At 51.6% G+C, this 12,021-nt stretch overlaps 1 protein-coding gene across 5 annotated transcripts in view; it reads right to left on the bottom strand.

Moving 5' to 3' along the window:
* Positions 1-1,104: 1,104 nt before the first annotated feature.
* Positions 1,105-12,021, bottom strand: part of NCK2 (NCK adaptor protein 2) — a 70,906-nt gene continuing 59,989 nt past the window's right edge. For all 5 annotated transcript variants that reach the window (XM_074354695.1, XM_074354696.1, XM_074354694.1 and 2 more), the window contains 2 exons: positions 11,233-11,942; positions 1,105-2,339 (listed from right to left, as the gene is read on the bottom strand). In XM_074354695.1, coding sequence (XP_074210796.1) covers positions 2,145-2,339; positions 11,233-11,942 — 905 coding nt within the window. In that variant the 3' untranslated portion in view covers positions 1,105-2,144. The remainder of the gene's footprint in view (positions 2,340-11,232; positions 11,943-12,021) is intronic.

Consider the following 12,021-nt stretch of genomic DNA (forward strand, 5'->3'; position numbering starts at 1 on the left):
CACTGGTCCTGATCTACCCCATGGTGGTTTGAGAGAAGATTAAAAATAATTGTCAATTACAACTACAAGTCTTAAAGAAGCTCCCGAAGCCAAAGTGTGTTTGTAGTGTGCCCTTTAATTACTTCTCCCTGAATTGCTGGATGTAACTCAGGGATTCAGCTGTCCGGGCGCTCACAGTCTGGAGGGATCCCTGCACAAGGTCAACACGGAACACACAGCAGGGAGATCTGAGAGTCGGGAGAAAGTGTGAGTCCCAGGACAAGGTCCAGAACCCACGTGTTCTGTCTAAGGTCACGACCTGCCTCTCTCCCCTGTAGGTCTATTATGTACCTGGGTGCCCCCAACTCCTTAGGTACCAGACACCAAACTTCTCTTTTATCATCAGACTTCTTTATATCAAAAGCAACAACTAAAGATAAATGAACTCAACTGATGAAGTGCAGACTCTCACAAAACACCTCATTTCTCCTGGGAGCCTCCTGAGGCTAGGGTCAGAGGGCGTGGCCCTGAAGCCAGGCCTCTGGGTTGGCCACCTGCTCCGAGACGCACCAGCCACGTGCCCCCGTGCGTTCACTGGATGCCTTTCCTCCAACATCTGTGTGACAGGGACAAGAGCAGGACTCAGCTCGAGGACTTGTGACGAGAACACTGTGTCCAGCTGGAGGAGCACTGTAATCAGCCCGCGGGGCCACCAGCATCGTGCTCTGTGGCATCGTATCCTGGTACTGGGCATGCGTGGTGCTCAGTGAGCGGTAAATGCTTCCCAGGAGCATGGAAGGCAGGCAGGAGCAGAGAGAGGAGGGAAGGCCAGCTGACAACCGTTTGGGGAAATGCTTTTTAAAGGATAATTTCTGAAGAGTAAAGTTAAGACCAAGCTTGAGATTCTGGTTTCTCTTGGAGTTGCACTAATTAACATTTATTATTTCAAGATACAAAAATGCAGTGGTAGAAAAAGAAAACACACAAAGAAGAAATCTGTTAAAACTCCCCTCAAAAAGTGCAACCCCCTCCCTCCCTTAGGCACTGAGTCTTCGGGAAAAGCTGTACTAACTCCTCTCCCATCACTGAGTCAGAGCTTCGCCAGAGATGAACACACACAGCATCTTGTCTTAATACTTTTTTTATTACAATATCCAAAAAACTGAGTATGCAAGTTTAGGGGGTCTTAAGACCCCTTCCTCAATTGTAGGAATGCGCCATCTCAAGACTGTGTATTTAAACTATAAAGGAGTTCAAATGTAAAGAAGAAAGAAAATGCGTTTTCTTCATAAACATTCTGTGTCTTACTACCCATCACATATTCTTTTGTAAACCCTGAAAAATTTCCCTGTAAAGCAAATAATATATATTTATATATATATATAGTGTGTGTGTGTGTGTGTGTGTGTGCACGAAGTGTTGGTCACTCCCCTTCCCCAAAGATCAGCTGTTTTCCTTAATCATCTGTATTAGTGTCAACAAATGGCTACAGATACGTATCACTTTGAGAATTAAATACATAGTTGTGAAATCGAAACAGAGCCGCAGGGCTGGAGGAAAAAGCACTGGCAGACGGCACACCTGGGGGTACATTTCCAAAGCCTCTGTCTCTCCAAGTCTCCGGCCCCTCTCCTGCAGACCGACCTTCAAGGACATCTTTTCTTTATTGCAAGCACAGCCCCAAAGGCACTGGACAGCATCCTCCCTCCTGTCTCACCCGGCGGTTCTGGTATTGCCACGAGCACACGGCCCCGACTCCCACCCCGGAGAGTCTGGGGCCGTGTATGCGCCAAGGACGTGGGCCCGGGGCTGCCAGGACCAGGGCCAGGACCCTTGCCGGTGCCGCCCAGAGCCCCGGCACCACTCTCGAAGGTGCTGTAGTTCACTGAATTAACGGCAGCTTCGGTGCATTCAAACCGCGCCCGGTGTCTCCTTTACAAGGGGTCTGTTGGCCTGAGCGGTTTGAACAGACTAAGGCTGTTTCCCAAGTAGAAGGAATAAAGTGGACAAACTCGCCCCTCTTCCACCGCCCCGTCTCCTAAACTGGCCGGCGGGGCCTGGGATGGCGAGGGGGCAGGCGGAAAGGAGCACCGGGCGGAGGGAGCAGTACCATGGACAGGGCCCGGGCTGCAGGTCACCCGCGGGGGGCACGCAGGCCGCGGCGGTCACTGCAGGGCTCTGACGAGGTAGAGCTTCTCCCCGTGCTCGCTGGTGAAGATGGGGGCCTTTTTGTAGTGTTCCACCAACTCGTCCATGCTGTGAAACCGCCGCTGCCCGATGCAGTAGACATTGTCCACCAGCTGCACCTTGAAGTGTTTGTTCTTCCCTGATGCTTTGAGAGACACGGAGAAGTCACTGGGCTGCGGAGGGAAAGGGAACAGGGGTTACGACTGGACATGCGGTGCCTGCTGTCCAGGGCGACCCGGGGGCAGCCCAAGATGTGGATGCTCTGGAGCGAAGGACACTGGAATTTGGTTAGGACAGTTCCGGTGCTAAACGCATTTTAGTCATGTGAAGATGGGGAGACTTATTATGGAAGGCATGGCAACCTTGTTCACCTGAGTTTTTCTTTTCTTTAGCTGTTTCTGGAATTTTTAAAAAGTGGTCTGCATACAGGCAGCAGCTAGAAATCCCACTTGCTCTGACTTCTACCACTATTCGAAGTTCAGCCAACAGCGTGGTCCTGGCACAAAAACACACAGACTCACGGAGGACAGAGAGCCCAGAAATAAACCCACGCACTTATGGTCAATTAATCTACCACAAAGGAGGCAAACTATATTGACAGAAAAGACAGTCTCTTCAATAGGTGGTGCTGGGAAAGCTGGACAGCTACATGTGAAAGACTGAAATTAAAACATTCTTTAACACCATGTACAAAAATAGACTCACACGGTAAAGACCAAAACATAAGACCCCAAATCATACAACTCCTAGGAAAACACAGACCGGACACTCTTTGATATGAATCACAGCGATGCTGTTTTGGATCTGTCTTCTAAAACAAAGGAAAGAAAAGCAAAGATAAACAAAAGGGAGCTAATTAAACTTAAAAAGCTTTTGCACAGCAAAGGAAACCATTGGCAGAACCAAAAAACAACCTACTGAAGGGGAGAAAACATTTGCAAATGGTAAAACCAGTAAGGGTCAGTATCCAGCATGTATAACCAGCTCATACAATCCAACCTCAAGAAAACAAACAACCTGATTTAAAAATAGGCAGGAAAACTGAGCAGACATTCCAAAGACGGAAATGCAAATAGCCAACAGGCACCTGAAAAGATGGTCAACATTGCCAGTCATCGGGGAAATGCAGATCGAAGCCCCGAGGTGTCACCTCACACCTGCCAGAAGCCATCGTCAAAAAGAACACATGTGGGAGTCTGACCTTTGAAGAGTGTGACTCGCTGTCCTGTACACCTGTAACTTATTTTCAAAAAATTTTTTTAATCTAAAAAGATTTCTAATTCTAAGCTATTTACAAATAAATATTTTAAGAGCAGTGGAGAATTCTGGTTGCATTTTAACATGGTTCATAACATCCCCGAGGGGGCGTACCGTGCTTCATGCGCAGGTTTTACTGCGAAACGTTTAGACTTGTGATTATGTCGGCACCTTACTCATATTTGAAGATATTTTAGAAAGATGTTATTTTTGTTAAAATTGGTCTTTTATCTCATTTATTGAAAAATACGTAGGGTGAGACATTGAATAAGGAATGTTCTTTGGGGGAAAAAGGTATTGATTAGTTCAACATGCAATTATTGGTCACAGACCAGGCAGCAGACAGGCCACGCCCTGGATGTGAGCGGGAGCAGGAGCGGGAGCCCGGGACATAGCTCTGCACTGGCTTCTGTGCCTGTGGAAGTGACTGTTTCGGGGGGAGGGACGCAGATGAATAAGTAAACGGCATATGGTCAGCTGCAAACCGTGCTAGTTCTCTGAAGACAGGAGAGAGTGCTGGGGTAGCGCAGGTCATTTAAATGTGCGGGGGTGGCCAGGGACGGTCTCTGCAGAAGTGGGGGCTGGGCCCCAGCAATGCAGGGGCGGCAGGGCTAGCGCTGGGGAGGTGGGACGTCGGCAAATGCAGGGAGGGAGGGTCCTGCCTCTTCTGAGGCACTAACTGGCCGGCTCTGCTGAGAGGGAGTTGGAGGGACGCTGGCCTCCCTGATGGCCTCAGAATAAAACCCAACTGCCCACCACGGCCCACCAGGGCTGGGTCAGTGGCCCCCACTACAGAGCCGATCTATGAGACGAAAGGCTGCCCCACCCCCAGGCTCATTTTCACTCTGGTTCCTATTTTTGAGTCATCCTTTGTCCCCGCCTTCGGTCAACCCTTCCTGTAAGTCTCTGCTCAGAGGTTCACCGCCCTGAAGACGCCTCCCCACTCCATAACCAGGTGAGCTCTGCCCCGCCTTGGCTTTCCGCAAAGCAGACAGCGCCATCACACATGAGGCCAGGCAGGGCCACGCCCGATCCCCTGCTGGGTCCACGGAGAGCCCTGGTGGTGGGAGCCGGATCACCCAGCACTTAACTGAATTCCTACAACAGCCTTTTCCCAAGCCCCGGAAGTCACTGCTGCGAGGTCCAGCAGCCCGGCCAGCTTTCCCAGCCCCCCATCGGGAAAAACAAGTGTCCCTGTCCTTGTCTTTGACATGGACTTCGCGAGTGTCTGATTAAAAGTGTACAAATCTTGCAAAACCAGAGACAACTCTGTAGAAACCAATGACAGCTCAGGGAGATGGGGCTCAGAGACAGTCCCGGCCTGGGAAGGATGGCGGGGCCCCCACCAGCCACAGCTGTCGGCAGAGAAGAATCAGAGAGACAGATGTCTTTACAGTTCATACTTACGTGTCCCTCTGCCTGAAACAGACCAAATGAAAACAAACGTTTGAGGGAAAAGCATCCTCTTACCTCCACACTAAACCTGGGGCTGGCTGCCTCGGAGGAAACCTGGGAAATGCTGGCGAGATAAAACTTCAGGAAGAGATGGAAGGTTTATCTCTGATCTGGCCGTGAGCTACATGGCATTTTCAGAATCACGGCCATTAGAGGGTCGGAGGCCAGCATGGGGTGGGGAGGGGGACACAGAACGTGAAAACGATTTCCCCAGCTGGGTCTCTCAGAAATGAATCAACACGGGGTGAAGATCTTCTGAGCCGGCCCAGGAGGGTGGGGGGACAGGGGGGCAGGGGCCAGAAAAAACAGAGATGTATCACCAGGAACCCTGATGTCACAATGACTCTGTCACCCCAGCCCCACCCACAGAACATTCTGCACAGCACAGAAGGACATTCCAAGCAGTCACCTGCACAATTCTCAGCCACTTCTGTTTTCCCAGGACCGAACCAGATGCATGCAAGCCAGCCTCACATCCCAACCCAAGGCAGGTGCTGTGGACGGTTCTGAAAACAGAACCGACTAGAGCAGGTGCTGCCGGACAGGTGGTCTGCACTTGCGTGAGGCCGGGGCATCAGCACCACTTCCCCGGCCACATGGCCATCAGTCCTGGAAGGTCAGGGGACACACCCGTCACCACGCACCTGGGTCCAACAGCACATCCATCCTCCGCTCAGGTCTCCCTGAAGCTGTGTTTACTCTCAGGCTTCTACTAATTCTTACAAGCACACACATTCTGCGCTGCCAGTCTTGAGATGCAGACAGAGGGCGACCTCAGTGTTACAGTTCAGCACCGGCCAGGCTCTGTGCTGGTTTTATGGACACGTTAACCAGTTCACAGGTAAAGCAGCGCTGCGTGGAGGGAGGATGTGAGTGAGAGCCGGCATAGGACAGACCTTTTAACTGAGCCCCTGATCCACACAGGGCTTTCTGAACAGGGAAGTCTGCTTTTCACCTAAGCTCCTTCATTTAACATCTTGGCGTCATGTGTTATCTGTATACGTGTGTTACCTTCAAGGAATTCTCTCCTCAACGTGAGTACACTTTCCAATCTTTACCCTCAAGTGCAGTTAACATGTTGCCACGAAATAATTCTGAACAGAGCCTGTAGATGAACTGGACCAGCTGGTCTCAAATTGTGCTCCCAAGACCAGCAACATCACTTGACCTCTTCTAAGCACGTGGCTAAGAAGACATACTGGGGAGGGAGGGACTTGCTCCCGGGCACTGCTGAGTCTTTAATAACCTTAAAACTTCCACTTATCATTCGCCTTGGACTTAAGAGCAAGGTGAGAATAGAAATGTCTTTCGTGTGGTTCACCGAGCCTCCCAGGTGGACCCTGGATCGACTGCTGGTCATGCAGGTCTTCAAACACCAATAATTTATGCATATATTTAACACTCTCTCTGCCCTCAAAGAGAGGTCACCTTGTTGGTTTCCTATCAAAGGCTGTATCATTCTTTCCTTCTTGTCTAGTAAATGGGTGTTTTTCTCTCCGTTTTGCTTCTTTAAGGAAAGTAGTCTTTTGTCCGGAGAAGTATTTCCTTTGCCAAAAAAACTTAGAGCCAATGGGTTAAACGCAGACTGTACCCCACTGATGAATATTTTCTGCTCTTATCTCAGAAAAGCGGCCTTTCAGTTTTCTCACTGCTGGGTCCCCCTCCCCACTTGTCCAATACAGCCCACTTTGCATCAAAATGGACTCACTGCCTATATGCAGGCCCCTGGCTGCCAACAGCTACTCTTTGTTTTTATACCAGTTTATCTTCTGACTGGCATTTTCTTTCTCCTCTAAGTGTATCTGTGAAACAGTCACTCCCTAGGCTTAAAGCCAGTCCACATGCGACATGATCAAATATTCTTGTTCCCCTTAGCTTTTAAATAAACTTGTTTAAGTAAACAAAGAGAAATCAGTTGTCAGCCTCGGGACAGCCCGCGAAGTCCCACCTGCCGCATCTCCAAACGAGAGCGTTTACTGTCCACATTCAAGTCAGGATGTAGGTGTGTGTGTGTTCTCTCTCCCCGCCTCCCAAAACGCATCTCCTAAAGTTAACATAAATGCCTCAGAGGGCAGACTTTCAGAACACTGTTCCTGTCTTTCTCTGTCTTTTTGCCAAGTCATGCCTGGTGTGACTGATCAGTAATAATCTTATATATATGGATACACACACACACACACACACACACACACACACATCAGTTGACTGCTAGTGGTGTAAGTACAGACAGTGAGTCAATTTTGATTAAAAGAAGGCAACGCTGGACAACTAGGGAGGGTGAACTCCTGGAATGAGAGAACTGCTTTCTGATTCCGTGTTAGGACCTTGTGCTGCTTCTGTGGGGACACTGAGGCCATCCTTGGGAACCACTTAGTAACAGGGCTGCAGGAAATACCCTCAAAGAGGCAAAAAGTGCAGCTGAGATTAAAAGGCTCTGTGCTGATGCAAATCAAAACCACAGTGAGATACCACTTGGGATGGTGGTTATGAAAAACAGAAAAACAAAAAACCCCACAGAAAAACAAAACAACAACTGCTGGCAAGGATGTGTAAAAACTGGAACCCTTGTGCACAGCTGGTGGAAGACAAAATGGTGCAGCTGCAGATGGCGGTTCCTGAAAAAATTAAACACTGACCCACCATTCGCTCCAGCCAGCTCTACTGAGTGTGCACCTTAAAGAGCAGATGTCTGCACGCCCATGTCCACAACAGCCAAAGGGTGGAAGCAACCCAAGCGTCCTTCGACAGATGAATGGATAAACAAACCATGGTCCATCCACACAACGGAGTACCATTCAGCTTTTAAAAAAAAGGAAGGGAATTCTGACACCTGCTACCACACGGATGAACCGTGAGGACATTACGCTGAGTGGAATAAGACAGACACAAAAGCACACACATGTGTGATTCTACTCATATGAGGTACTTAGTCAAATTCAAAGAGACAGTGAGTAGCAAGTCTCCTGGGGCTGGGTTGCGGGGGAGTTCCCCTTTAGTGAGTCCAGGGCCCCAGTTAGGGAAAGGGAAGCGCTCCGGAGGAGGAGGGTGGTGATGACTGCACAAATGACCTACACGTCTGCACTTACACTGAAAAATGATGAAAATGTTACATTGTATGTTATTTATATTCTGGCACAATAAGAAACATAAATAAGAAGTTCAGGGGCTACTCTAAAAAGGTCTGTGCAAGTCTGGTGGATGCCCTATGATCTTGACAGAGGGAACCGAAGCATCAGGCTGGGTGGTGGGTGAGGACACGTGCTCTTCCTGCCTGGGAAGCTGCCTGCAGGGGTCACACTGCAGGGAGGACTTCACCGCGCTGCTCCCCGCCTTCCGAGCTGTGTGGGCAAGGCCCCCGCTCTGCTGGGACACGGGATGCCCACCAGCTCCAATCGGAAACACAATGCAGACTCAGAGGGTTTGTTACCAAGCTCTAAACAGCTAAAAAGTAAACCAGCAAACACTTTGAGGAGATGCGTTCCACCCAACAGAACCTAAGAGTCTACATAAAATTAAACCCTATGATGGTTATAATTTTCACCCTGAAGCCCATTTATGTCTCTCGGAAATGTAGTCTTAAGCAGAAATGGAGTTCCACTCACTGCTGGAAATATGAATAAAACCAGTAAGATGGCAAAATAGGGACCAGGGGTTTTCCAAGTGTGGTCCTTAGATCATCAACAGCCACATCTCCAAAGAATGTGCTAGAAATGCACATTCTTGGGCATTTCACGGGTCGCTGGGGCCGAGCAGTCTCTATTTGACCAAGCCCTCGAGGAAATTCTGATACATCCTTAGTTCGAGCATCACTGCTCTAGGGAGAAGGAGTGATGAAAACGCCTGAAAAACATCGAGTTTTGGTTAAAAGCTACAATTTCTGTAGAAAATGCAATTTGAAAAACCTAGGAAGGAATTATGCTAATTCAGCTCACACGGCTCACAGACGCCCAGCACCTGGGTATTCCCCATGGCAGCACCGCCGTCTAACCACATCCACAGAATATGTCTCAACAAATACGCAAGGATTTACAATGAGCATCAAAGGCAGGTAGGAATTTTGAATTCACTAGGTTTGACAAGCCAAGGATTAGCAGATGGAGGTATGATGATTAAACACAGCGATTAAGAACTGAAACTGTTTCATCCTGAGCTGCTAAAGAGGAATGACAATTACAGATTACGGGGGTGGGGGGGGGAGTGTGGATGAAGGAAGAACAAACAGTGGGTGGTGAGATTCAGGACAGGAAAGAGAGGACCTTCTGGTTCATTCATTCATTCATCGGTAAAGCACGTCCAACAGACACCTGTGAAACCCCCAGACGTCACTGACACTGGGTATCACAGGATGTAATGATGCTGTTTGTTTTTTCTGAAATATGCATATCCCCCTCCCCTTCCCCCCTAAAAAAGCACAGCTTGCCCAGGACTCAGAGTTGGGTATATGTTTTACTTTTCAAAATAGAAAAAAAATTAAATATTTTTAAAAGCAAAATATCATCAGGCAAGACTCTAGCTTATTTATATTGGAACCACTCAGGATATTTTAAAATAACGGACATCTCGAAGACGTGCTCTAAAAAAGCGGCGTATGGAGGGTGCACAGGTCCTGCGGGGACCTCAACCAAAGGCGAGCCCTGGGCCCAAAGACCCCGAGAAAGGGAAAGGAACTTGAACGAGGTCCTGCAGGAACACTGACCCAGGCCCTGGCTTTGAAGGCCAGGCTCTCGTCTCAGAAGAGCCAAAACGAACAGGAGAAAAGACAAAGGAGGAGGGGAAAGCAGACGGGGAGGCTGGTGAGAAGCCGAGGGAGTGGACGGCAGAAGAGGACCAAGCAACGGGCTGTCCATCCGTCCATCCGGACGGTTCCTCACCAGCCGCAGATGACGCTGAGGACCGACTTGCTTGTGAGCGAGGAGGCGGCACGGCTGGCCCCGCTCTGCTGTCGGCAGAGACGCAGGGACACGCCTGAGAAAACCTCAGCGTCCAGACCTCAGATGCGGTTAACGGCCAGGCCCCAGGGCATCTCGGCATCTCAGGTGGCCGCCACCTCCTCGAGCTGCTTATGCCAGCAAAGGGGGCCGCTTTCCACCAGGACCACAGCTGCCCCTCTCTCTGTGGCCTTGAAGTCCTCTCCGATCAGTCAACGGGAATCTTGAGAATGCACTTACCCTGATAAACACCCGTTCAGGGGACAAGAGCCACAGCACACAGCGCGTGCTTACTAGTCCGACAGGCTGCAATTCAGAAACTAAACTGAAGCCTGCAGGAGCCAACACAGCCATCGCACCAGACTCCAGCTCCCAAGCTCTCGTTTTGGGGGACCCGCTCTGTGGAAGGTGCATTTCCAGGGATCTACAAAATCGGTTGAGAGGTATTTCCATAATGAAAACACAGAAAGGCTGCCTCATGTGATGCCATCCCAGTGCTCCCAGACACACAGCCAAAACAGCCCTCGAACCTGCGCTGGAGGTGGATCTGCTCCAGGTCGGAGGTCTCACACCCCCTACTCTCTTCACACACACAAGCTCATCTCTCTTAACAACGGTCTCTTCCTTTCAGTCATGCTCCTAAGTGCCTCAAAAGCTTTCAGAGATAGCCTAGGGGGTGCCTGCGGCAGAGGTGACCTAAGGTTACATGCTTTAAAAAGGGAAACAAACCAACAAAAGGCTGTGCTGGAAACTCAGTGTCCACCTTGCTGAGAACATCTGGTGTGTCTCAGACCCAGAGAGGAAACCAGGTCAACCTCTAGGGCCGAGACGGGTCATTCACAAGGGAAACCGGGGCAGAAAAGGACGTTTGAGTCTGCAGAACAGAAACAGGGCAATATCTGTCAAGAGGCAACAGACCTTGGGAGGCTAAAACACACTTTACTCACCGTCCCTCTGCAAGAGCGCGCCTCGGGGAGAGGCAGTGCATCAGAGGCCGGCAGCCACTGCACTGGGACCTCGGGACACAGGCTGCACAGAACAACTGTGTTCGCCCCCACCAACACGAGCCCCAAATACCCTTGCTGTTGGAGGGCACTCCCACACACATGTATGTGCACACACGTACATGCTCTCCGATTCCTTCCCACTGCCCGACTTACCAAGGATTGGCTGCACCTGAGGAGGAAACAGCCTTGTACAGCATCCACACACATGCACATGTGCACACAGACACACGCACGCACACCCCTCTGCCCTCCAGGCTGTGCCGACCCTGCACTCACCCAGGACTTGCCGTCCTGGACAAGGAAGTCCTGCTGCACGTTACACACGCACACACATACACGCACACACACAGGCCTGCACACATATGCACGTGCACACACACGCCCCGCCGCTCTCCCGGCCACGCCCACCCTGCACTCACCGAGGACTCGCTGTCGCGGACCAGGAAGTCGCCCTGCACGCCCCGCGCGTTGAGCGCGCACTCGGCCTGGTGGCGCGTCACGTTGCCATAGTACCACTCCCGGCCCGCGAAGCGGCCGGAGCGCGCGGGCCCCGCGGGGCCGGAGCCGGCGTGCGGGGCCGGGCGCTCGCTCAGCACCACCACGTAGTTCTTGGGCACCAGGCCGACCTGGCCGCGGGCGTTGCGGCAGCGCCACCACTCGGGGTCGTCCTCGGGCTTCTCCACCACCTCCATGGTCTCGCCCTTGTCGAAGTTGAGCTCCTCCTCGGTGACCGAGCTGAAGGGGTACAGCGTCTGCACCACGTGCAGGACCCGCGCGCCCTGGCCGTTGCTGAGTGCGGCGCCCGGCCGCAGGCTCGGGCCTCCGGGCGCGTCGGCGGCCGCCTCGTCCAGCTCCTCCAGCACGTAGTTGGACGGAAACCAGCCCACCTGCCCGTTGTAGCTGCCCCGCCACCAGCCGTCGCTGCACTTCTCCATGACGGTGACGCGCGAGCCCTTCACCAGCGACAGCTCGTCCTCGCGCTCGGCCGCGTAGGCGAACTTGACCACGGCCGGGATGCTGAGGTCGTAGATGCGGTCGGCGCCGCCCCCGTTGGCGGGGAACTCTGCGTCCGTACTTGGCGTGGGCGACGCGTCGCGGGCGCTGGTCTTCCTGCGGGTCCTGCCGAGTCCTGCGGAGACACGGCAAGGGCTCAGGGAGGGGACGGGCAAGGGCTCCCCGCAGGGTCTGGGCGGAGGGGCGGCTCTGCG

This window comes from Camelus bactrianus, chromosome 28 (assembly GCF_048773025.1).
Source record: "Camelus bactrianus isolate YW-2024 breed Bactrian camel chromosome 28, ASM4877302v1, whole genome shotgun sequence".
NCBI lineage: Eukaryota > Metazoa > Chordata > Mammalia > Artiodactyla > Camelidae > Camelus > Camelus bactrianus.